The 27,826-nt window shown below is 41.0% G+C and overlaps 1 protein-coding gene across 1 annotated transcript in view; it reads right to left on the reverse strand.

Moving 5' to 3' along the window:
• Window positions 1-27,826, reverse strand: part of pla2g4f.1 (phospholipase A2, group IVF, tandem duplicate 1) — a 46,155-nt gene that overhangs the window by 17,000 nt on the left and 1,329 nt on the right. Inside the window, exons 3-11 of the mRNA XM_028604181.1 lie at window positions 13,818-13,890; window positions 13,484-13,620; window positions 11,264-11,395; window positions 9,777-9,814; window positions 9,610-9,652; window positions 4,592-4,646; window positions 3,225-3,349; window positions 2,878-2,973; window positions 131-165 (exon numbers count right to left, since the gene is read on the reverse strand). Coding sequence (XP_028459982.1) covers window positions 131-165; window positions 2,878-2,973; window positions 3,225-3,349; window positions 4,592-4,646; window positions 9,610-9,652; window positions 9,777-9,814; window positions 11,264-11,395; window positions 13,484-13,620; window positions 13,818-13,890 — 734 coding nt within the window. The remainder of the gene's footprint in view (window positions 1-130; window positions 166-2,877; window positions 2,974-3,224; window positions 3,350-4,591; window positions 4,647-9,609; window positions 9,653-9,776; window positions 9,815-11,263; window positions 11,396-13,483; window positions 13,621-13,817; window positions 13,891-27,826) is intronic.

Consider the following 27,826-nt stretch of genomic DNA (forward strand, 5'->3'; position numbering starts at 1 on the left):
GATGGAAAACATTCCCAGTGAAGGCTGAATGCCCATGGCTTTGGAATCAACAATCACAATGTATGTGTAATAATTGTGTGTCCATATACTTTTGGTTGTACTGTAAAGTGGATGTATGAAATCATCTTACCCGTTATATGTTTCCATGTCTAAATCCACTGTGTCCTGTAAAGGGAAAATGCCACACACTATGAAAAATAGGAACGGACGCACTTAACTCATGTAGACACTTAGAAAACTTTAAAGGTTGGGTGCTGGATCAACTTGCATGCGTTTTCTTAATGTGTTGTGGTCTATTTGCATGTGCTTTCTTAATGTGTTGTCTTCAGTGGCGGCTTTTCAATAGAGGGCGCTGGGGCGCCGCCCCCATCAAAATTCCATAAATATAAATGTATACAAAAATGATATAAAAATGAAATAAAAAATGAAAAATAAAATAGTTTACTCATAACTGGTAGTAAGAGCCTCAGCATTTAATACAAACTGGCTTTAATCGGTTAACTATTTTCTATGTTTCAATATGTTTCCTCCGGTTTCTTGGCTGCAGCATAGGGCTGCAGGGAAGCCGTCCAAATGGATGTGTATGTGAGTCCTTAAACTTTTGGCCAGCATGTGACCTGAAGCTGGTCTCTAATTGGTTTCTTAAATATTCTCCTCCGGACGCACCTCGCTGCGTCCTTGGCGAATCAGAATTGGAGACATGTTATTTTATCCAATCTGATTGGTTCTCAACACCTGTCATTCAACTCTTCCCCCAGCCGCTACTGGAGAGAGAAGGTGGACACAATAGTAGCGCCAGCAGGTAGCTCTTGTGTTGCTGAAATGGTCTAACCACTTTGATTAAAGTAGGAAACTAGCAACAATAAACAAGGAGAGATTCGTGAAAGAGAAGTTCTACAATCTTAGCTGCTAGCTAGCTAACAGCAAATTACTACTATCGGTGTTGATAACCTTGAGAATTGTTGCTTGATTTGTGTTTTAAAGCCAGTCGGAATTAGCTACTAACCTGATGAACCTGATAAAAGGGTATGGTTAATATTGAAATTGTTGTTGTAAATTTTAACTTAGCTGTTGGTTAATTCAGCTAGACGCGTATGTATTTTCCGTCCTTGAGTTGTGACTGCTATGTTTTCTATAAGCTAGTCAATTAAGATGGACAAATAACATGGAGTTTAAGCTAAAATGTTTAAGTGAAATGTGGTTAAAATGTGTAGTATGTAAGAATATGTTGTATCTTGAGAAGAAACACAAGTGAACTGTTACTATGGGCAACTGAGTGATTATTCTTCACGTTTTGTGCAGGCTGGTTTTTTGGTGAGCCTCTAGGAGACAGAACTGTGCTGCTCAAGTCACCGCCGTCATACTGCCTCCTGGGTTTCTTCTTCATCTTCATCACCACCATCTTCTTACCGCTCACTAGCCCTTCGCCATCATCATCTCCACTACTCACAGGATTTTCACGTTGTTTCCCTCCTCTATTCTCTGAGGAGCCAGATGGACAGTTTTACCTGCTAAGGGTGGTGGTAGGAACTTGAGTGCACTCAAACTAATGAAACAGGGTTGAACAAACAGACTGATTTAGTATTCCCCTGGTTATCTCTATGAAATAAGAGATCTCAGTTTTTGGTTAATTTGGTTTTATATTTTTATTTTCTTTGTCAGGTTTTTGATATTTAAGTTGTGGTTTGAGTACATTGGGTTTGAACCTAATTGGCCTATCTCCCAAACTGATTTTGATTACCATACTGAATCATTTAGTTTAGCCATGCTAGACTTCTGGTAAAAGATTATTTTGCATAATCTCAAGTTTTAAAGTAGTACTGGTCGTGGGTGCAATTTGTTTCATGCCCAAGCTACGAGTTAAATGAAGACAGAAAAAAAAATAACCCTACAGTTAAGTCAAGTTACTCTGTTGTGAGTTAAAAAAAAGTGTCACTATCACTAGTGAGTCACTATCTTATTATGTTTGTAACTTGAATCTTGAAAGCTCTTTTTAAATACATAGTTGTTTAAATAAAGTTGTGCTGGTTGTTTTGCCCAGTTTCAAAGTACTGCTTTGTATTTATTTGCCCCCCCCTCCCACCACCAAAAATAAGTGCCCCCCCAAAAATAATTATCACCAGCCGCCACTGGTTTTGTTAATATGTTTTGGACCATTTGCATGTGCTTTCCCAAGTAGCAGTGCAGTGGACTCTCAGGGCCACCGTATTGACAGCATGTGGGAACAATCCGGACAATGAATCAAACGCAGTCCTTGCATCATCTTCCCGCCACACATGAGTTCCCCTTAGACATAAGACATAATCTCTGTCACGTCACCCATAGGTTTCTGAAGAGCCAAAATCAAACTCAAAGTGGCCAGCTCTTGGTGGCTCCGACCGTTGCCATCTTGGAAGTGCCTGATGGTTCCGACCTCCCAAGTAATCCAAAAAAAGGGCTGAATGACTTCTACAGTCTCCTGTGACTACAGCCACCTGTCACTCACAGCGGCACACCATTAATTATGCAAAACTTTAAGCCTGAATGTAATTTAAACTGGAAATAAAACATAAAAAACAACCTCAAATGGCCATTCTAGGAACTGCAGTTTTTTACACTTCCATCAAAAAACTCTGGAGATACTGCGTCTTTAGTAAATGCAAATGGAAACATTTAGTTTGTTATTATGGTGCTAAAACAGTCTCATAAGAATTTGCAACACTGCATTTTTAAGGATACTAATCACTCACTGCCTTCATTTGTGCATTGTGTTTAATGAGTTGCGAATTCTTATGAGACTTTTAGCACCATAGTTATTGTTTTGGCTTAACGTTTAACATGAGGAAATGTTTCTTCTTTGCCATTTTGGAAGAAAACAACACACAACTAAGTTCTTACCTGATTAACAACAAGGGACACTTTGCGTGCTCGTTCCTCTGGTAGTGGCTGGAGTTTTATAGACGTTTCCAATGGAGCAAAGGTTTCATAAGAGGGCTGAAAGGCAAAGAGAAAATAACATGCCATGTTTTACATTCTGTAAGATTCTGATGAGCCCTATTAACTTGTGGCAGTTATTGTAGAAAAACGCTATGCATTCCTTAAAAATAATAAAAGGGTGAAGGTTTCATGCTTCTCTTTTCTTATTTGATTCCCTCCTTCCTTCAAAAAGTAGTTTATTAAGAACTGCTTCCACTGATAAAATATGTGGCATCTCTCTGTCAAACAAAAATAAAAATAAAACTCACTGCCACTCCTAGTTCTGTCTCCAAGTCTCTGTTGATGTAGAAACGCAGTTTTGGGGTTTCCTCTGCATTAAGTGTGTGATTCTCCTGATAGGCACCCCTCAGTTTCAGCACCTTGTCCCTGGTATCTGGTGTGAAAAATGTTATTTGCAAGCTAAATATTTCATGTTAATCTGTGAAAACTGAATACCAATTTTGCTGTTGCTTGATGAGTCATAATACGACTAGGCAATAATTTTGTCCTGATGATGACTTCTCCAAGGATTCTTGATTTCTGTTATTTGTTGTCTGTCCCTTGGTCAGTGGGTGGAGCTTAGAAAAATTTAGAGGATCTACAAATTTGAAAAAGACTTGCTTAGACTGCAACGCTCACTGTGAATGTAAGTTATAGCTATAGTGTGTAGTTTCTATTCTAAATAATGACAACAAAACTTTTGGCGTGTCCACATGATACAAGCCTTCCGTGATTACTTTATACTTTAACTACATTTCCCTGGTGATACTTACAGATTTTTACTCAAGTAACATTTTCTATGCCGGACTTTTACCTGTAACAGGGTATTTTACAGTGGGGTATTAGTACTTGTACTTAGGTAAAGGATCTGAATACTTCTTCCACCGCTGGATTCATCCACACTATGCATATGTATCTTCCTTATCAGCGGGCTCTCTGTGTTCTGCTGTTAATGTGTGCCCCTGACAGTGTCAGTGCAATGGCAACACCTGCATGATAAACTCCTGCATGGACAACAGAGCGACTTACAACAGTATATACAATACAATTGAGATGACATACTTGTTGGCAATCAGTGGATTTTTTTTCTTCATCCAGCAGCTATGAGGCAATATTAAGATTCACTTGGAGTTGTGTCTCTGGAAACTGAGTGATTGTGAGTCAAATATTTACTCTCCTTTTTACTTCCATCCAAGTCCTGAGGGAAATATCTGTCTCTTTAGTTGCTCCATTCTCCAATGTGTTCTCCGGCTCGTCACTAACTTTGATAGTTTTCCGAGCTCTTTGGCTAAAAAAAACTGCCTGCTTGAGTTACTGGTCGTAAAAAAACCTATAGGTTAGGATGCTGAAACGCTCGGTATGACCAAAGTTGAGTGTTAATTCACTGTGGGTTCATTACTACTAGTCTTTCACATTACATATAGTCATTTGACCCATTGTTAATATAATAATATTGATTAAAATGTAATGTTGGCCTTCAATTAGTTATTTTTTCTACATTCTTAGTATAGTTTATTGGCAATACAATTCTTCATATCTGTGAAGGTGTTCTGAATCCATCTTTCAAATTATTGAAAGTGAAAGCCTGAAGTCATTTATGGAATTATCGGATTGGACAGAATAGTAGCCTACATACGGTCATTGCTGCGTAGCTTGTTAACATCAATATCCAGTGCAGCGAATGGGGCAGCCTGGAAGACACAAACAGAGATCAATTCCTTTGGTTAGGGTCATCAAAATAAGATACATTCCCAATTCATCATAACTGCCTGCACAAGCATTGTCCTAAAAAATAAATACTTTTGCAGAACAGTTAACACGGATGTCATTCAAGCAATCCAAACTCCATTGTTTTAGCTATGGTAACCAAACAGAAAGCATCTGTTCCTAATTATTATAAATTACCTACATCAGTATGAAATCACTGAAGCACCTGTTTGACACTCCTTCACACAAATCTTCAATTAGCAATCAGTCTGCAGGGTTAGGCCATGTGGCCTAAATCAGTAGTGGTTATTTCTTATACTCTACAGTAATAGATGTTTATACTTTACTGTAATAGATTTTATTTTTTTTCTTAATTTCTTATACTCTGGCACTCATACTCATAATTTGGTTTACATGTATTTTGTGTAATATTTACAGTATTTTGGTTTTCAGCCAGAGTTTGAAAATAAGAATCAATGGAATCAATCAAATTTGCATCAAAGCATTTCTTACAGTTTTTTCCAACCGCTTACACACGTTTTCAAAACTGTCTCCTTTTTTCAAAACTCTACACACAATTCCTAAAACTGCACACACAAAATGCAAAATGCCTCACATCTCCTTCACAATGAAACACTGCATTCAAAATACCATAACCACATCTCAAAATGAAGCATTTGCATCAAATGGCCAACACTTTTTTCAAAATAGTAAATTTTTGGATATACCATGTATACACTGTTGTTCTAAATCTAAAACTCTTTTGTCTTTCATAGGCTAATTTACAACGTTCTCTAGTGAAAGTGGTTGAAAAGTGCACTGTAAAAAACAATGTAATGTTACAGTAAAACAGAAAATATTTATTGGGCAAAACATAACGTTTGTAAGAGGAGCACAGTGTTGTATACAGTTGCATGAAATGAAAAAAGAAAAGTACAAACATATGTAAACCAAAGGTACCATTTTTAGAATAAATAATGTGTAGTGTGTGTGTGTGTGTGTGTGTTGTGTGTGTTTGTGCGTGCTTGTGTGTCGGGGCGGGATAATTGTATGCACTTTGTGCAAAACAAAGTCTGATTGATTTGTAATGCTGAAGTAGTCATATGACATATGACATCCAAGCACACATACTACATAAATACAAAGAAAGATATCAATAGTGTGCCCTTACAGTAAAGTTTGGTTGTAGCATGTTTGAAGGAGCGGTGTCAAACAAATGCAGAAAGATACAATGATATCATAGTGCAAGATAGCGTCAGTGCAAATTCTATATCTATTCAAGTACAACAGGCAACACAATATATCAAAAATAGAATAATCATTACTTACAGTTTTTTTTTTTACAATTGCTTACACACTAAAATTGAAACTTTCCCACAATTAGCAAAACCTTACACTCAAGTAGCAAAATACTGGCCTAGATTTGCACAACTGTAAGCACATTGTCAGCTTCACACTTTTTGCAAAACATCACACACAGTGATTTGCAAAACACTAAACACATTTGTATGCATTTGACACAGACATTTGGGTGGTGATGGTGCAGTGGATATGACACGTGCCTTTGGTGCGGTAGACCCGGGTTCGATTCCCACTGCGATACATCAACCAATGTGTCCCTGAGCAAGACACTTAACCCCTAGTTGCTCCAGAGGTGTGTGACCTCTGATATGTAAGAATTGTAAGTTGCTTTGGATAAAAGTGTCAGCTAAATGACATGTAACATTTATCATGATGTCATTTCCTTGCAATTTCAAAGCAAAGGCTTTCAAATGAACACACATGAACCAATTGGTTAAACACAGCCACCAGGTATGCAAACACATGACTGCTAAATTGTAGACACACCAATCAGGTTTAAGCACTATATAAAACGCAGCAGGTAAGTTCACCTGCCTTCAACCAAAATGGAAGGAGTCAGAAGAATGAGAGTGAGAGGGAGAATCCACAGTGGAGGAAAAGGAGGTAGAGGAAGAGGAAGAGACCCAGCCAGAGGTAGAGGCACACTAGTGGACCATGTTGTGAACCACGGATTGATGCTGAGGTAGGGCTGGGCGATATATCGATATTAAAAATATATCGATATATTTTTAAATGAGATATGGAATTAGACCATATCGCATATATCGATATAGTTCAAATGTGATCCTTGCTCCCATAGATATATACACAGATGTCGCCTTGAGGTTCTAAACATACGTCAAAACCGCCGCCATCTTGGAACAGGGGTGCGAAGCATTCAGATCAACGCTAAAGATGCCGGACTTTTGTACTGCTTAATTATGTTTGATAGAGGAAATGAAAAGAACAAACAGCAATGAATAACATTTAACAGGTGACAATGTGTTTTATGATTATGTATGCCGCCGCCGACCAGCAACCTGAGCTCCGGCGGCAGCGGGAGGCGGAGAGCTCCGTGGCCGGCCGCAGCGTCTCTTCCCCGGAAAAACACAGCTTTGCCTCGCTGCTGCGCTGGGTCCCCGCTGATCCAAATCGGACCAGCCAAAGACAGAGTGGTGATCGGTAGGATCTTACACGTAGTCCAGGACGACCTGTATGTCGATATCGGCGGAAAGTTCCACTAAGTTTGCCGGGCGGCAGGCGGACGGAGAGAAGCTACAGCGGGGCAGCAGAGACCGTCTGCAGCTGCAGGATCTGGAGCTCAGTGCTCGTTAAAATGACATGTAACGCATAAATACATACAGAAATAAATAGTGGAGGAATGAGCCTGGACATTTCAGTCTGTTTTAAACTTCACCTTGAAGCAGAAACTCTTAGTTCAGAAGGGTGAAGTTTCCGTTTGGACTCAGATCTGTGAACCGATCATAATAAATATTCTTTGTATTAACACATTAATTAGTTTCTTTGTTTTGTAGTCGATAGTTCATCTTTTAGTTTACTTAAGTGGAAGCAGTATCAAGTGGAAGAATGGGACTATAAACCTAGGCTTACAGGCATGAGGCATTACATTTTGAACAAAGTAGATTATATTAATATCAAAAGCTTAATTGACCTTTGGAACGAATCACAAATATGGAGCTTTGATTTCAAAAAAGGTACTCCTGTTATACAGTATTTAGGTTTACATTTTATTGTTATTTGAACAGCTGAGCATTTAATCATGAACCAGGTGAAGAAACCGGTTTATTATTTATTTGATTTTGCAACTGTCTCTATGAAACTACTTGTGACATGTCATATTTGATTTTGGCTTTGACTGAACATTTGCTCTCACTTTGCGGAAAAAAATATCGGGATATATATCGTATATCGATATTCAGCCAAAATATATCGGGATATGACTTTTGGTCCATATCGCCCAGCCCTATGCTGAGGGAGACTGGACTAAGAGTCAGCTAAATCTTAGTAGATATACAGCAGCATCTGTCATAAGGACATTTAGACAGGAAACAGGTCAAAGAAAATCTGTCTCCAGTTACAGTAATCAGCTGCTCATTGGATGCACCATATCAGCACTTTTGATACCCCTCCCTGTGACATGAGGATTGAGGGTCGAGAATGACAAGGAGGAAGGGGGCCCAGATTCACGCGAGGGTTTACAATCTCTGGCCCCAGGCTCAGGTACCCCTCATCGGGGGTTATATATATATATATATAACCCCCGTGCAATGTGGCAGGGTGTAAAGAACATTACTGGCTACAAACAGAGCAATAGTAACCACACCTCAACTGACTCCTTTCTCCCAGACCAGCTAAACACCTTCTTCGGCCCGCTTTGAAGACTCCAGCTCCAACTCCAACCGGGGACCGGACCCACATACAAGCACCACCTCCTCAGAGAGCGATCAGCCACTCACTCTTCTGAGCTACCAGGTAAAGAGAGCACTACACAACATCACCTGCAATAAAGCAACGGGGCCTGATGGAGTTCCAGGACGAGTGCTGAAGGAATGCACTGACCAGCTCGCTCCAGTATTCACACGCATTTGCAACCTGTCACTACAGCAAGCCATAGTCCCCACCTGTTTGAAAACCGCCACTATAATCCCTGTACCCAAAACCTCAGCCATCACAAGCCTGAATGATTACCGGCCAGTGGCTCTCACACCAGTGATCATGAAATGCTTTGAGAGACTGGTACCGCCCCACATCAAGGCCCGCATCTCTCCTGACCTCGATCACATCAATTTGCATACAGGACCAACAGATCCACTGATGACGCCATCTCCATAGCACTGCACACAGCATGACACACCTGGAAACCCCCAACAGCTATGTTAGGATGCTATTTGTTGACTACAGCTCTGCATTCAACTTCATCAACCCAGACAAATTGATTAACAATAAACCCAAGCGTGTCAGGATCAGCCATCACACCTCTTCTAGCATTATTGGTATATGGTACCACAGTGTGTTCCAACAATACTTTTATACAAACAGAGAGGGTTGTAAGTAGTCCAGACCAGTGTGAACACCTGAGGGAATTGGTAGCACCAACTTACAAAGCTTGATCAACCTCCATTGCTGCAGAACAGCTTTACGTTGTTTACCCATTTCTTGTTCCCTGAAAAAGGCCTTTTTGTAAAATTCTGAAATGTACATTATTTTTCAGTTTTGGGTAACCTTACTTTTTTTTAACCTCAGGCAGTTCACCACTTACCTTTGTGCCATTTCAAGCTATTCATTGGACTTGAACTGCTAAAATTTCAATTAAAAACAAACTTTTGATCGGTAGTGTATATATATAAAATATAATGATATTAATGATATTATGAGAAATTACAATATAATAGTGAAATAATTGGCCATGATAATTACTATTTTTCCGAACTTATGCCGTAGTGGTGGCTGGACCGCCGACATAGCTTCTCATATTCCAAGTTGGTAATCTTCCAAATTTTTTCAGGGTTTTAGCCAACATGGAGGATGGAGTAGTGGTGTAACACTGTATTTATGTACATGCTGATGCCTTGTCAGAAATCTTACCACAAGGATGCCATTAGTGAGATATTCACAGGGGGGGTCCTCTCTGCAAAAAAGACACACAGTATTTATTTAGGACCAGATCACACGGTAAATTAGAAGAATTATGGAAGAGCAAAATGAATGTCTGTAAATATTTTCCAAAGTAAAAACATGCTATATACAGTTACCTCTGAAGAAGCTCAAATGCTACGAGAAGTTTTTCATCCTATAAAAGAGTGGACAAGGTACACTTACTCATGTACTCTACTTTACTACAATTTTGAGAGTATTTTCATTTTCTACTTAAACTTGTACTACACTACAATTCAAATGCACTTTTTACGCCACCACATTTATTGAATCCCTTTAGTTACTTTGCAGATTCAGATAAGTCATATCAAATATAATCCACCAATGAATGATGTTTAATCATGGATAAACATAATACTTTATTGATCCCTTGGTGAAATTCACAGCAGTATTTATATTAAAAAATACAAGCTGCAACATTAAAATTATGCTCATATTAATTCATACATCATTAGAATTCAATAATATAATATGCATTATTCAGAAAGGGGCTATTCTGCATACTGAGTACTTTTTCTAATTTACTTAATGCAGGACTTCAACTTGTAACAGAGTATTTTTACACTGTGGTATTACTACTTTTACTTAAGTAAATTTGATCTGACTACTTCTTCTACCACTGAAACAGAGAATTATTGAAATTGTTGGGTCTTTGTAAATGATAGTGTGGTCTAGACCTACTCTATCTGTGAAATGTTCTGAGATAACTTCTGTTATGATTTGATACTACAGTATAAATACAATTGAACTGAATTGAAAAGGAATAACCTTCACCCATTATCATTTGATTAACACACATAGATAAGCAAGAACATGACATACACATGGACACAAAATGAGGTGTTTGTATTTTTACTGTGTGCTTTTTTATTTCAAAGTTGTATTCATATAATTTATTTCATGTAAATGTGCCAGATTTACCCATACAGGCTAATTTTCATAAGCACAAACAGAAGCACAGACACATCGAGTCTGTTTGATCTTTTTCTTTCATCTGCTGCTTTGAAAAATAAACAGCACTGTGAGAATGTCTGGCAAAATTGCGGGGATACATTTTGAAGAGTTATTTCTTCTATACAGAGCCAGAGCCATGAGGAAAGCCACTGTGTACTGTCTACTTTTTGTATGTTTTGATGCTAATACTTTTGTACTTCAACTTGAATGCAGGACTTTTTTCTTTCTACAATTTGCATACAAATGATCCCTGTGTGTCAAAATGTTCAAAAAAAACCTCAGCTTTTGGTGGGTGATCCCCAAATTTGTTCCAGAGCAATGTATAAAGAGATAATTTGGCCCTAAAGCAGAAATATTTCTCAAATCATCTTGTGAAAACATACCTACACTCAATTGTTTTGGTGCTTAAGATGAGTTAACAAAAGTATTGGGTTCAGAAAAGTAGCGTAATATATATGAATAAAACACAATTTTGTAATACTGCTTTTTGAGTAGGAGTGTTGTCAAACATGGCTTGGACTTGCCGGTGTGTCTTTTGTCCTCAGAGGGTTAAGATAAGCAAGAACATGACACACACACAGACAAGTACAGCTGCATCAGTCCTAATCCAAGATGAGGTATTTGCTTTTACCTCAGGGTTTATGGTGAAGACCTTGGTCTCCTTCTTCCCGACTGTAAGGTTGCTGACATCAAACAGAAGAGTGGCAATCAGGTCATCCCGGGCCATGGGGTCCTCATCATACAGCTGCATCTCTAGAATGTTCTGGAAGGAACAGCAGAGGAGCTCACTGCCGGCTCACATTTCTACTTTTTACAAATTACATCACAGTTTTTTATTTTATTTTTTTCTATTGCTAAACGACAGTGGTCACAACTGAAGCCACACGTACAAAACTCCATTCTACACTACCAACAGTCACCTGAACTAAACAGTTCACATCTCCTGGAAACACAACTCTTCACACACACTGTCTCAGAACACACTGAGAGCAGAGAAACACTCAGAACAATCCTCACTGAGATAACACACACCGTCACTCAGAACACACTGAGACACACACACACTGAGACAATACACACACTGAGACAACACACACTGTCACTTAGAACACACTGAGACACACACACACTGAGACAATACACACACTGAGACAACACACACTGTCACTCAGAACACACTGAGACAATACACACACTGTCACTCAGAACACACTGAGACACACACACACTGAAACAATACACACACTGAGACAACACACACTGTCACTCAGAACACACTGAGACAATACACACACTGTCACTCAGAACACACTGAGACACACACACACTGAGACAATACACACACTGAGACAACACACACTGTCACTCAGAACACACTGAGACAATACACACACTGTCACTCAGAACACACTGAGACACACACACACTGAAACAATACACACACTGAGACAACACACACTGTCACTTAGAACACACTGAGAAACACACACACACAATGAGACAACACACACTGAGACACACACACACTGAGATAACACACACTGTCACTTAGAACACACTGAGACACACACACACACACACAGACAACACACACTGAGACACACACACACACACACACACACACTGAGATAACACACACTGAGACACACACACTGAGACAACACACACTAGCACTCAGAACACACTGAGACACACACACACACACACACTGAGACAACACACACAGACACACACACACACACACTGAGATAACACACACTAGCACTCAGAACACACTGAGACACACACACACAAACACACTGAGATAACACACACTGAGACACACACACTGAGACAACACACACTGAGACACACACACACTGAGATAACACACACTAGCACTCAGAACACACTGAGACACACACACACACACTGAGACAACACACTGTCACTGAGAACACACAGAGTTAAAACACTAGCATCAATCCCCAAGACACACACTACAAACTGTTCATCTTTACACTTTCAATCATTTGAGTGACCTCACACTAATCAATAGTTTCTCTTTATAGAAAGAGCCTTTACATGGTAGGTAAACAAGAAGCAATGAAATCATCAGTTTGCTTCAATAGATTTTTTTATTTTGTATGTAGTAATTTACGTAATTGCTGGAAAAAAAGTTACAAGCTAAAGGTATGTAATAGTAACAAAGAATAGTGTGACTAATCCTGCCTCTCTCCAGCATCAGGCCACATGTTCTTATCATCATAATATATTAGATGTCCTGTTTTACCTGTTTCTCTCAAACAGTACAATTGTTTCATTCTTACTTATTGTAGTATATATAGGTTTCCCTATATATATATTCAGCATATGTTCACTTATAGGTCTAAAAAAAAAACACCCTCTTAGGCTTTCAGCTAAAGTTGCAATCAGCAGTGTTTGATAGGCACCAGACTGTGTTGAATGTGTGGTTAACAGTTCTGACAGCAGTGTGTTAGCATTTGAACAAAGTTCTGTAGATCCACAGTGTTGTGCAGGTTGTGGTTAAAGTCATGGGATAAGTGTGTAGAGTTTTGAAAACTGTGTTCAAGCGATGAAAAACAAACTAGAGTTTGGTCCACATGAACTGCTGCTGTGTAGACTGTAGTTAGAGTTTTGCACGTCATTTAGCAATCAAAAATAAACTGTAAAAACCATGACATCACATAAGGGTTTATACTGTAACTGTTGGCTGTTACAAAGCTTGTATATTATATTTGAATACTAAAGTACTTGCTACAGCAGTAAGGATAAGTTGTATTGTTATCAAATATTAAAGGATAGATTGGGTGAAGTGTTTCTTTCAGCGGTGCAGCCATCATTGACTCACTTTGACATTGGTGGGGACCCTGAAGGTAAAGGTTTCATCCCACTGCGGGTTGTTAGTGTTTGACACAGTTGCTGTGCGGTAGGTTATTGCCGTTGCCGTGGGGAGAGAGAGAATGACATAGCAGTCCGATTCAGACCCTGAAACACAGAGATAGGAACATTACAGTAACACTTTTAGCTATGCAATGATAAAGCACTGTATGTGTCAGTTTAATGTGAAACCTTTAAAATAAAGCAGGTGAGAATTATTTTGAAAAGTGATTGAATGTCATTCTGAAACATGCACAGCACAAATGATTTCCTTCTAAAGCATGTGAAGTGAAATCAGTACTTACAGTAATCTCTGGACTGATGTGTTTCTGCTCTCAGTATGGTGACATTCAAGGTCCAGTAAGAGACCGCCTCCTTCTGTCGAATAAGCCAAAAAAACAAATCAATCATAACGAGACTCGGGCGGCGTGCACAGCTCGCTCTCCTATCTGGGTCGACCGTGTTCGCTGACACCATCCCGCCCTGGAAAGTGAAGCACAAGCCTTTGCTTAATGGAAGAGGACAAGATAGAATTGTTTTTGTGGAAGTATCTTTAACATTATTTTAACACTGACCCAGCTGCAGTGGACTATTGCTGACTCACTTCACAAGAACAACAAAGATTTAAAAAATGTCAATGTGGGACTGAGTGGTTAAAAGTTAAAATCGATCTCAATTTGTTAATGTTAATGATAAATCCTCCAAGTACGCTGAAGTTAGCCATGGCGTTCCTCAAGGCTCAGTGCTTGGACCAATTCTATTCTCCTTATATATGCTTCCACTAGGCAACACTCAATTAACTTTCACTGTTATGCGGATGACACCCAATTATACTTGTCAATCAAACCAGACAAAACCAGTCAGCTAGCTAAATTTCAAGCGTGCATTAAAGATATAAAATCCTGGATGACCTATAATTTTCTGATGTTAATCCATCCATCTTAGTCCGCCGGGGGGAGCAGCTCCAGCAGGGGACCCCAAACTTCCCTTTCCCGAGCAACATTAACCAGCTCCGAATGGGGGATCCCGAGGCGTTCCCAGGCCAGGTTGGAGATATAATCCCTCCACCTAGTCCTGGGTCTTCCCCGAGGCCTCCTCCCAGCTGGACGTGCCTGGAACACCTCCCTAGGGAGGCGCCCAGGGGGCATCCTTACCAGATGCCCGAACCACCTCAACTGGCTCCTTTCGACGCAAAGGAGCAGCGGCTCTACTCCGAGCTCATCACGGATGACTGAACTTCTCACCCTATCTCTAAAAGAGACGCCAGCCACCCTCCTGAGGAAACCCATTTCAGCCGCTTGTACCCTGGATCTCATTCTTTCGGTCATGACCCAGCCTTCATGACCATAGGTGAGGGTAGGAATGAAAACTGACCGGTAGATCAAGAGCTTTGGCTTCTGGCTCAGCTCTCTTTTTGTCACAACGGTGCGATAGATTGAATGTAATACCGCACCCGCTGCACCGATTCTCCAACCAATCTCAAGGCACTTGAACTCCTTCACTTGGGGTAAGGACTCATTCCCTACCTGGAGTAGGCACTCCATCGGTTTCCTGCTGAGAACCATGGCGTCCGATTTAGAGGTGCTGATCCTCATCCCAATTGCTTCACTCTCAGCTGTGAACCGATACAGTGAGAGCTGAAGGTCGCAGGCCGATGATGCCATCAGGACCACATCATCTGCAAAGAGCAGCGATGAGATGCCCAGCCCACCAAACCGCAACCCCTCCCCACCCCGACCACGCCTCGATATCCTGTCCATAAATGTTACAAACAGGATTGGTGACAAAGCGCAGCCCTGGCGGAGGCCAACCCTCACCTGAAACGAGTCCGACTTACTGCCGAGAACCCGGACACAGCTCTCACTTTGGTCGTACAGAGATTGGATGGCCCTGAGAAGAGACCCCCTCACCCCATACTCCCGCAGCACCTCCCACAGTATCTCCCGGGAGACCCGGTCATACACCTTTTCCAGATCCACAAAACACATGTTGACCGGTTGGGCATACTCCTAGGCTCCCTCCAGGATCCTTGCGAGAGTGAAGAGCTGGTCCGTTGTTTCACGACCAGGACGGAATCCGCATTGTTCCTCTTCAACCCGAGGTTCGACTATCGGCCGAACCCTCTTTTCCAGCACCTTGGAGTAGACTTTACCAGGGAGGCTGAGAAGTGTGATGCCCCTGTAATTGGCACACACCCTCTGGTCCCTCTTTTTAAAAAGGGGGACCACCACCCCAGTCTGCCACTCCTTTGGCACTGTCCCAGACTTCCACGCAATGTTGAAGAGGCGTGTCAACCAGGACAGCCCCTCCACACCCAGAGCCTTGAGCATTTCTGGACAGATCTCATCAATCCCAGGGGCTTTGCCACTGTGGAGTTGTTTGACTACATCAGTGACTTCCACCTGGGAAATTGACAATGATCCCCCATCATCCTCCAGCTCTGCCTCTAACATAGAGGGCGTATTAGTCGGATTCAGGAGTTGCTCAAAGTGCTCCTTCCACCGCCCTATTACCTCCAGTTGACTGGACACTGTTGAGGTCAACAGTGTCCCATCCTTACTGCACACAGCTTGGATGGTTCCCCGCTTCCCCCTCCGGAGGTGGCGAACAGTTTTCCAGAAGCACCTTGGTGCCAACCAAAAGTCCTTCTCCATGTCTTCTCCAAACTTCTCCCACACCCGCTGCTTTGCCTCTTTCACGGCAGAGGCTGCAGCCCTTCGGGCCCTTCGGTACCTTGCAACCGCCTCCAGAGTCCTCTGGGATAACATATCCCGGAAAGACTCCTTCTTCAGTCGGACGGCTTCCCTGACCACCGGTGTCCACCACGGTGTTCGTGGGTTACCGCCCCTTGAGGCACCTAAGACCCTAAGACCACAGCTCCTCGCTGCAGCTTCAGCAAGGGAAACTTTGAACATTGTCCACTCGGGTTCAATGCCCCCAGTTTCTGATGTTAAACCCTAACAAAACTGAAGTTATTGTACTGGGACCTAAACACCTCAGAACCTCATTATCTAAAGACATAGCTACTCTGGATGGTATTGCCCTGGCCTCCAGCACTACTGTCAGAAATTTAGGAGTTATTTTTGATCAGGATATATTCTTTAACGCCCATCTAAAACAAACCTCAAGAACAGCCTTTTTTCATCTTCGTAACATTGCCAAAATTAGGAATATCCAGTCTCAAAACAACGCTGAAAAACTAGTCCATGCATTTGTTACGTCCAGGCTGGACTATTGTAATTCCCTACTGTCAGATTGCTCAAATAAGTCCCTTAAGACTCTCCAGCTGATCCAGAATGCTGCAGCGCGTGTTCTCACAAGAACTAAGAGAAGAGATCATATTTCACCTGTATTAGCTTCTCTGCACTGGCTTCCTGTTGAATCCAGGATTGAGTTTAAAATCCTTCTCTTGACCTACAAAGCTATAAATGGTCTAGCACCATCATATCTAGAAGAGCTCCTAATACCCTATTGTCCCACTAGAGCACTGCGCTCCCAGAATGCAGAGTTACTGGTGGTACCTAGCAAGCATGAACTGATATGGGCCGGGTCCAGGCTGCACGCCTAGTAGCACTCATGACTCTTTCCAAGACAAGCCTGGGCCCCGCTTATTAGATTCTTCCACAATTTATGTTGTGATAGGTAATCGAAAAAGAATGGTGAATAAGCACGTAACTGCAAACTTTGCAAATTTAGCATCCATTCCTCGTCAGCCACAGTCTATCCCAAAAAATGAAAACACACTAACACTAGCACTACTAAACGTTAGGTCATTGGCGGGAAAATCATTTTTAATCAATGATTTTATTATTAAGCACAATCTTGATTTCATGTTTTTAACTGAAACCTGGTTGGACCATAACAACAGTGCTGCTGTTCTCATTGAGTCAGCCCCCCCTAACTTCAGTTGTATGAGTGAGAATAGAGTGAATAAGAAAGGAGGTGGAGTCGCCATTTTGTTTAATGACTCATTCCGATGTACGCAATTATCTTATGGAAATTTTGCTTCTTTTGAATATGTGGCTCTTCAGCTAAGATCCTCCCCTCAAGCTATACTTCTAAATATCTACAGACCACCTAAATACTGTGCAAACTTCTTTGACGATTTTAATGAACTGCTGTCTGTTATCTGTATTAACTTTGACCGTGTAATTATTGCTGGTGATTTTAACATTCATGTTGACAACCCCCAGGACCGAGGGACCAAAGAACTGTGTTGTGTTTTTGAGAGCTATGGACTGACTCAGCATGTGTCACAGCCCACGCACAATAAGGGGCACACACTGGACTTGATTATCTCAAAGGGTCTAAACATTTCCAAGGTTGTGGTGACTGATGTTGCTCTCTCTGATCATTCCTGTGTTTTCTTTAACGGCACTATCTCTGTGTCCAAAAGTGTTCAAACAAAGTTAATCAGAAAACGGTATATCACTGAAAACACCAGTGAATCATTCATTCAGCTTTTCTCCTCTACACCCACCCTCACTGGGGCCTCAGTCACTGAGCTTGTAGATAATTTCAACTGTAAAATTACGAATGTTATTGATGCTATTGCTCCCAATAAGGTCAAAGCTGTCTCTGGTAAGAAAAGATCTCCATGGAGAAATTTTATAGTTGTGAGAACAGAAAAAAGAGAGTGTCGAAAAGCTGAACGCAGTTGGCGAAAATCTAATCTCCAGATCCATTATAACACTTATAAAGACAGACTTCGCATTTATAATCCGGAACTAAGAAATGCCAGGCCCTTTTTCTCTGACATTATCGCCAGAAACAATAATAATTCACGTGCTTTGTTTGCTACTGTCGATAGATTAACCAACCCTCCAGTACCAGTAGCATCTGAACTGTTGTCTACCAAGGCTTGCAATGACTTTGCCTCCTTCTTTACAGACAAAATTCAGAAAATTAGACAAACAGTCAGTGCTTCCATATCAAGTACAGGATATGTGTTGTCACAGTGTGCACGCAAAACAAATTCCAACATGACACAATTTCATACGATCAACCTTTAAAACCTGGAGGACATAATACAACATCTGAAAACCTCCTCCTGTTGCCTTGATATTCTACCAACGGGTGTTTTCAAAAATGTTTCGAATTGTTTGGCTTCTGATCTTCTACAGATTGTAAACACATCTCTGCTCTCAGGTATCTTCCCACAGGCCCTGAAAACTGCAGTCATCAAGCCACTCCTAAAAAAGAACAATCTAGACACGACACTAATGAGCAACTATAGGCCAATATCAAACCTTCCATTTTTAAGTAAAATCATAGAAAAAGTGGTTTTTCAACAACTCAACTTTTTCTTATCGCTAAACAACAGTTTTGATGCCTTCCAGTCAGGTTTTCGACCACACCACAGCACCGAGACGGCTCTTGTTAAAGTCTTTAATGACATCCACTTAAACACAGATAGTGGCAAAATTTCAGTCTTAGTATTACTTGATCTCAGTGCTGCATTTGATACGGTAGACCATGACATATTGCTTGACCGATTGGAAAACTGGGTTGGTCTTTCTGGCTCAGTACTAAAGTGGTTTGAATCCTATTTAAAGAATAGGGACTACTTTGTGTCTATAGGTAATTATACATCTGAGCATACAAATATGACGCATGGAGTTCCCCAAGGCTCAGTTTTGGGGCCTCTTCTGTTCAACATCTACATGCTTCCACTGGCTCAGATTATGGAAAACAACAAAATAAGTTACCATAGTTATGCGGATGACACACAAATTTACATAACCTTATCGCCAGGGAACTATAGCCCAATACAACAATTAAATAAGTGCATTCAACAGATTAATGATTGGATGTGCCAGAACTTTCTTAAATTAAATGAAGAAAAAACGGAGGTGGTTGTTTTTGGAGCAAAAGAGGAACAATTGAAAGTCAGCGCTCAGCTTCAAACGACAATGTTAAAAACAACAGACAAAGCCAGAAATCTTGGTGTAGTCATGGACTCAGACCTGAATTTTAAAAGCCACATTAACATAATTAAAAAATCAGCCTATTATCACCTTCAAAATATTTCAAGGGTTAAAGGACTTATGTCTCAGAAGGATTTGGAAAAACTTGTCCATGCTTTTATCTTCAGTAGACTTGACTACTGCAACGGTGTCTTTACAGGTCTCCCTAAAAAATCAATCAGACAGCTACAGCTGATTCAAAACGCTGCTGCTCGAGTCCTCACTAAAACCAAGAAAGTGGATCACATCACTCCAGTACTGAAGTCTCTACACTGGCTTCCAGTGCCTCAAAGAATTGATTTCAAAATACTTTTACTGGTTTATAAATCACTAAACGGTTTAGGGCCAAAATACATTACTGATCTGCTACTACATTATGACCCAACCAGACCTCTCAGGTCGTCTGGGACAAGTCTACTTGTTGTCCCCAGAGTCAGAACTAAACAGGGGGAAGCAGCGTTCAGTTTTTATGCTCCACATATCTGGAACAAACTCCCAGAAAACTGTAGGTCCGCAGCAACTCTGTTCTTTTAAATCCAGGCTGAAGACATATCTTTTTAATGTTGCCTTTCTTTAAATAACCTATTTTTAACTGCTCTTTCTTTAAAATTCTTATACTGCACTGTACATTTTATTCTTGTCTTTTAATGATCTTAAATTGTTGTTAATTGTTTTAATGCTCTCTAAAAGTACAATGGGAGCCAGAGCCTTCAGTTATCAGGCTCCTCTCCTATGGAACCAGCTTTCGATCTGGGTTCGGGGGGCAGAAACTGTAATCGCTTTCAAGAATGAACTTAAAACTCTTCTATTTGATAAAGCTTATAGTTAGGGAGTGATGAGTTGCAGTGTTCGCCTAACTGGCCCACCTGCTTCTCTTCATAATTGTTAGATTAATAATACATAACAAAGTAGAGGGAGGCAGACCAGCCAAGCCCGATCCGGCAGGGGGAGAGTTCTAAGCCCGAAAAAGCTACCTCTCCTTATGATCTTAGTTACGCTGTTATAGTTACGCTGTTATAGTTCTAGACTGCCGGGGGACTTCCTTCCTTTGACACACTGAGCTGCTCTCTCCTCTCCCTTTCTATTACTATTTGTGTGTATCCCGTCCCAGAAATGTTTGTTACTAATCCTAGCTTCTGGGGAGTTTACTCCCGGAGTCCTTATGTTTTTTCCCCCAGCGTATTTCCTTGGAGAACGTTGGCACCAAGATCCTGGTTCCAGCTGTCGCCGTGGTCCTGCTGCACTCCCTGCTGAGCTCAGTGGTGCCCTGCAATGTCATGCTGCTTCCTGCTGAACCGCTACATCCATCCATGCTCTGCTGGGCCACGCTACATCCTGTAACGCCCTGCAGCGCCCTGATATGACATTTACTACTACAACTACCATTGAAGTCACTGTTCCATTATTAATGTGACTATTATTGCCACTGTTCATCACACCCCCAACCGGCTCGTCAGACACCGCCTACCAAGAGCCTGGATCTGTCCGAGGTTTCTTCCCAAGAGGGAGTTTTTCCTCGCCACTGTTGCACTGCTTGCGGGACTTAGTGTAATTGTTGGGGCTTTGTAAATTATAGAGTGTGGTCTAGACCTACTCTATCTGTAAAGTGTCTCCAGATAACTTATGTTATGATTTGATACTTTAAATAAAATTGAATTGAATTGAATTGACAGCAACAGTAAAAAGAAGCTTCCTCTGATCCTGCTGGTACGGGTGCGGAGACACCTGTAACGCCTCCTGGAGGGAAGTGGGGTGAACAGTCTGTGGTTGGGGTGAGAACAGTCTTTGATGATGCTGCACGCCTTACGCAAGCATTGCTTGCCCTGGGTGTCCTCAATGGAGGGGAGTGAGGAACCAGTGATGCGTTGGGCAGTTTTAACCACCCTCTGCAGTGCTTTCCGGTCATGGGCAGAGCAGTTGCCATACCAAACTGTGACACAGTTGGTGAGGATGCTCTCGATGGTGTAGCGGTAGAAGTTCACCAGGATCTGAGGAAACAGGTGGACCTTCTTGAGTCTCCTCAGAAAGAAGAGATGCTGGTGAGCCTCTTGATCAGGGTAGTGATGTTGAGGGTCTAGGAGAGGTCCTCAGAGATGTGAACACCCAGAAATTTGAAGCTGGTGACACGCTCCACCTCAGTCTCGTTGATGAGGATGTGGGTGTGTGTGCTAGCTTTAGACTTCCTGAAGTCCACAATGAGCTTTTTTATGTTCTTGGTGTTGAGAGCCAGGTTGTTGTCAGTTCACCATGAAGATAGGTGCTGGACCTCCTCCCTGTCGGCCGTCTCATCGTTGTTGCTGATGAGACCAATCACTGTAGTGTTGTCTGCAAACTTGACAATGGTGTTAGAGGGAGTAAAGCAGAGGGCTTAGCACACATCCCTGTAGTACGCAGGTGTTCAGGTTGATTGTTGTGGAGGTGTGATTATCGAACCTAACAGACCGAGGTCTGCTGGTTAGGAAGTCCAGAATCCAGTTACAGAGGGAAGTATTGATGCCCAGTTCACTGAGTTTGGTGATCAGTTTGGAGGGGATGATGGTGTTGAATGCTGAACTAAAGTCAATGAACAGCATTCTCATATAGGTGTTGCTATTGTCAAGGTGGGACAGGACAGACTGAAGTGCCACAGATATGGCATCCTCTGTGCTCCTGTTCTGATGGTAAGCGAATTGGAAGGGGTCCAGTTAAGGTGGTAAGCAGGTCTTGAGATGGGCCGGAACCAGCCTCTTGAAGCACTTCATAATGATATTTCTTCAGACATATTTAAACCATTGACTCCTGTCTCAACACTGACTGAACACCACACCTCTTCTGTGGAGCTAATGTGATAGTCACAGGTCATAAGGTGAAAAGGTCAAAAGGTCAGCATTGCCAGCACGGTTTGCTTTAAGTCAACAGCACAAAGCTGTGCATCAAAGCTGTGCCTGATTTACTTCACCTTCATGAGCCAATCCACTGATTTGTGGTCATGTCATTGAAATGAATTCATTTCAGTCAGAAATGTCACTTTGATAAATGTTGCCCCTAAGGTTATCTAGTTTATACTGATGACGTTCCACCTCTGGGATTGTTCAGGGGCCATTACCTTACTCTTTCTTTGTGTTGGCGTTCTAACCTCTGGTGGATTTGTGAGGACTATGGTTAACTGCTCCTCCGATCTCTGCAGGGTAAATCCAGACAGCTAGCTAGACTATCTGTCCAATCTGATTTTTCTGTTGCACGACTAAAACTACTTTTGAACATACCAACCCAGTCTCACGGCAGTTTGTGATGGCATCACGAAAAGAAATACATTAGACCGTGATACCATCACGATATTTTGAAGATTTTCGTGATGGTCAGCATGTTTTTTAAACTAATGTATTTCAATGGGAAGCATCTTTCGTGATCCCAGCACGATTCTTTCTGCCAGTCAGGTTGCAGCAGAGAAGCTGTATACAGCTTTGCTACTATTGGTATTTTTAGCCCAATAACTGCTGTTTTAATCAACATTTATTCACTAGATCTTATCATGGTTTATATGTATTTCTTAAAATGGTATTATTTCGGTCTATTTTGGCCAGGGAAGCTAGATTGCTTTGTTGTTTATTGATATTTTTAAAACTATAACGCTACATTGATTAACATTTATTTAGATGTTATCATGGTATGCATTTCTTTATTTTAATAATATTATTTCGGTCTTATTACCGGTGAAATGTTACATTATGTTGTAGTATCTTACGATATGCCGATATTACGATAAGCCTAGCTGGACGTATTCAAAGCCGGTTTCCCACAATGCAATGCAGGCATTCATATCAGAGAATCGGATAGCGATCAGCAGGTCTTTAACAACAGTATCGCTTCAATCTACATATTTATTCAGTGGTTTTGTCACCAGCAACAACACGTTGCTCTGTTTTGTTCCAGTAAGTTATGCACCGTAATAACCTTTAAAAAAATCTGCGGAATATTTCGGAAGTGACGTAGTAATTACCGCTCGGCGGATAGAAAGATACAAATACATACTATTCGTAATATTGATATTTTTGTCTAATGTTGTATTTGAGGATTTAAACAATAAAGATAACAATAATAATAAATACAGTTTCATATATTTGTCTCATGTACTGTTTGCTCGGTCGGCCGGCGGGCAGCGGCAATCTGAAATGGAATGAAGCCCGTTCACGGCCAACAGCAGAACCACAGGAGCCGAACCAGTCCTCCCACCCACCCCGGAGGAACTACAAGTGAACCAGCTTTGTAACAGGTTCTGGGGCGCCTCTATAGTGGGAGTAGTAGTTTATAAATATATTGGTATATGTCTCATAAGTAGAAGTTGGCAGTGTAGAATTTTGGATACACCCTGGGGTTTTTGGGGATGGGGAACACACTGGTGTCATCAGATTTTAAAAATCAAATCGTTAAATAGGTGAAAATAGCTTATTACCATATTTGACAGTGCTTGTAATGGGTAAACTTTGGAGACCATATCTACATGACAGCTGAGGTCCAGAGCTTTCTAGAACAGCTGGTCCTATGTGTGTGTAGCACCTTCTATAACAGCTGGTCCTATGTGTGTGTAGCACCTTCTATAACAGTTGTTCCTATCTGTGTGTAGCACTTTCTATAACAGCTGGTCTTATGTGTGTAGCACCTTCTATAACAGTTGTTCCTATCTGTGTGTAGCACTTTCTATAACAGCTGGTCCTATGTGTGTGTAGTACCTTCTATAACAGCTGGTCCTATGTGTGTGTAGTACCTTCTATAACAGCTGGTCCTGTGTGTAGCACCTTCTATAACAGCTGGTCCTATGTGTGTAAAGGCAGACCAGTCGCCAGACCTCAGTCTTAAGGGGGGCATATGAAATACATGGGAGGGCACAATTATTATTAGCGTACAGTATGTATATTTATAATAATCATATACTCTTGTTATACTATTCGCACATAATCATCACGTTAAACATAACCAACAACAATATGACCAGGTAGCCTATATAGCCTACAACACATTACATAGAAGCAATGTTATGAATATCCATAAAACACTTGACTATACAACATATTAGATGTAACACCAGAAGCATCTCTCAAACATTGCATTTTAAAGCAGTCAACAGAAGGATATGCATTGCTATGCATGTGCCATAAGACATACACGCACGCACGCACACACACACACGCACAGAGACTTTGAACCTACCGGTACTTTGAGTGGAGGCAGCCTGTCCTCTCTCCAGTCCCTCCTGTCATTTGAAGCTGCATGCTTATTTAAGCCCTTGTCTGTAAATCTTAAACCCCTTAATGAAGAATGAATTTCCTGCAGGCATAACAAAATGCGGAGTCCTTTTCCACCGAGTAGCCTACGTAAGCCAGTCCCTGTTCAAATACCAGCTAGAGGAAAATTATCGTTTTTTTTAACCAAACATTTTGACTGGATATTTCCTCAACACAACCTGTTTGGGTTTGTCCGTCACACCCCCTGATTCAACAGTTAGTTGTGGCCCAAATGCTGCCCGTCACGTCGTAGCCTAACTTTCTTTTTAGTAAGGCCGTGATAGGCTGTTGCAGTGTAGATTCCCATCAATCAAACAAAAATCACACCATTGTTTATATTTTTAATGTTTTAATGATAAAGAATGCAACATTAATGCAATACAAAATTAGCAACTATAATGATATAAAATGAAAGTAATTTTTTTAAGAGGTCTGTGCCTCAAGTGGGGGGGCACAAGCATTTTTGGGGGCGGGCCCGGCCCCCTATGGCCCGCCCATAGCGACGGGTGTGTGTAAAGGTAAAGGTAAAGGTACTTTATTTGTCACATACACGTACATGTAGCGAAATTCATTCTCTGCATTTAACCCATCCCTCAAGGGAGCAGTGGGCAGCCAAGTCCTATGTGTGTAGCACCTTCTATAACAGCTGGTCCTATGTGTGTAGCACCGTCTATAACAGCTGGTCCTATGTGTGTAGCACCTTCTATAACAGCTGGTCCTATGTGTGTAGCACCGTCTATAACAGCTGGTCCTATGTGTGTAGCACCTTCTATAACAGCTGGTCCTATGTGTCTATAGTCCTACGACAAAGTTTTAATTTTTAGATGCAGTATCATGGAGACCACTTTGCAGGGATATGTTATTGTCCCCAGAGGGATATTTGCCTTGAGTTCAAATGCTTCACACATAACACTAGACATATTGTTTTGTCATACAGCTGACATATACTTACAATAAAAAAATATAAACAAAGTGATATGTAGTCAGACTGAAGCACATCACACAACAATCTATTGCTCATCTTTCACAAACAGTGACAAGAGCAACCAACACACAACCCTATATCATGAAGCTATTGTAAAACCCCTGCAGCCTCAAGCAACATTATTTAAAGTTTTAATTGAGGTTGGTCCAAATTAGGCCTATAGTTTAGAAATATTTAGTTTACACTGGGGTACCCCATATCTTCTGCCAGAGGATAAGAACTCATCTGGCATGGAGAATAAAGATGGATCAGTACATTTTCTCTGTGCTTGCCTAACAAGCAAGCTTTAAATGAGATGTTTTTAAATATTGCCATGGTGATATATTAAAATGCTCTGTAATACAACCTTGTATAACAGAAACCTTCTGATTCACCGTGAGTCTGCTCGAAATGATAACACACACTTTCAACACTGGCCTTCCAGCCAAAGATGTTGTCCATATGAACACCAAGAGCTGATGGATTGGTTCATCATTTATGACCTCTGATACCCTCTGACCCATGTCACGACCAACTCAGTTTGTCAAATGGTTGAATGAAATTGTTGGCATGGCAACACAGGTCTCCATTTCAGCAGAATATGCTGAAGTACTGCAGTATGCATTATAGGCTGAGGTAGAAGTGTGCCAAAAATGCCAAAACACATGTTGTATATGTACACATACCCATACAAAGCTATATACATCTTACTCTGTGAACAAAAACCTCGGCAACATTCTGATTATCTTTTTAATTTCCTGAAAAGGCTTCCTAAAACTAACCTGACTCCACCAGATGGATTGCTTCGCATTTGCGCTATCCATCTGGGAACTTTCCATTGGAGAACTTTTGGGAAGGGGCGGAAATCCTGGTTAGCTGATTGGATAAACCATTTGTCTATCCCCACCTATGTTGGTGATAGACGGGCCAAATCAACCAATCAGATCAAACTCTTGCCGAAACCAGTCAGGAGAAGAGCAAAAACATCTTTTCTTCCGAGAAAAGCCTCCAGTGCCGTTTTTTGCTCTTCTTTCAATGAAGGAATACTTTCTAATTCAGATAAAACTTGCTGCGATAGCTACACTCATCTCAGCAGTGGAAGCTGCCACGTTGTTTAGACTAACAGTCGCTTCTCGTTGCGTCACACCTAAACCCGCCTCAAAACCAACGCTGATTGGTCGGTTGTTTGGCAAACGGCTCCAAATGTTCTCTATCTCAAGATGCCAGACTGATCTGCGAGTAGAAAACTGGAGCTCACCAGATCAGGACGCTCTCACGAGGCTGTCCTAGAACTAGTCCCTTCTTAATTTTAAAAGGTAGTCTCAGTAGAGGCTAAAAAGGTTAGGATAGCTACAAGCTTTAACCACGGTGATTGATATGAGGATCATCTTCTGAATATAATAATTAATATGTTAAGCTTACCATAAATTGATATTTCAAAAAAGTCATTCATTTAAAACAACTAATTATGCAGTGTGATGTTGAATCAAACTTAATCCCAAACATAAATATGCTCATATTTATTTCCCTTTAGTCTTTGCTATTAATATTCATCAACTGAAAAATTTGAAAATTGATTAATGATGCATGGAAAATAAAATAAAAAATGCTTCTCTTTATAAATAGTTTATTTTTTGTTTTTTACAACAGTACAAGTCAAATCAAATGCCCATTAGTCAAACTAATCACTCAACTGTAGTTTGTTTATATAGGTTTAGTATTTTTCTGTGACAAGGCAAATCAAAGTGCTTAGCATAAAACACTATTTTTCATTATTGTTATTTTTATTGCATAAATTCTCACATACAACGTGCAGTAATCTTTCACAGACGCGGAGCGGTAATTACTACGTTACTTCCGGAATATTCCGCTGATTTTTTAAAGGTTATTACGGTGCATAACTTACTGGAACAAAACTGAGCAATGTGTTGTTGCTGGTGACAAAACCACTGATTAAATATGTAGATTGAAGCGATATTGTCGTTAAAGACCTGCTGATCGCTGTCCAATTCTCTGAAATGAATGCCCGCATTGCATTGTGGGATATGGGCTTTGAATGCGTCCAGCTCGGCTCATATTATAGCCTACTGTTCTGTCTTACAGCATACTGTAATATTTCACCG

This window comes from Perca flavescens, chromosome 17 (assembly GCF_004354835.1).
Source record: "Perca flavescens isolate YP-PL-M2 chromosome 17, PFLA_1.0, whole genome shotgun sequence".
Lineage (NCBI taxonomy): Eukaryota > Metazoa > Chordata > Actinopteri > Perciformes > Percidae > Perca > Perca flavescens.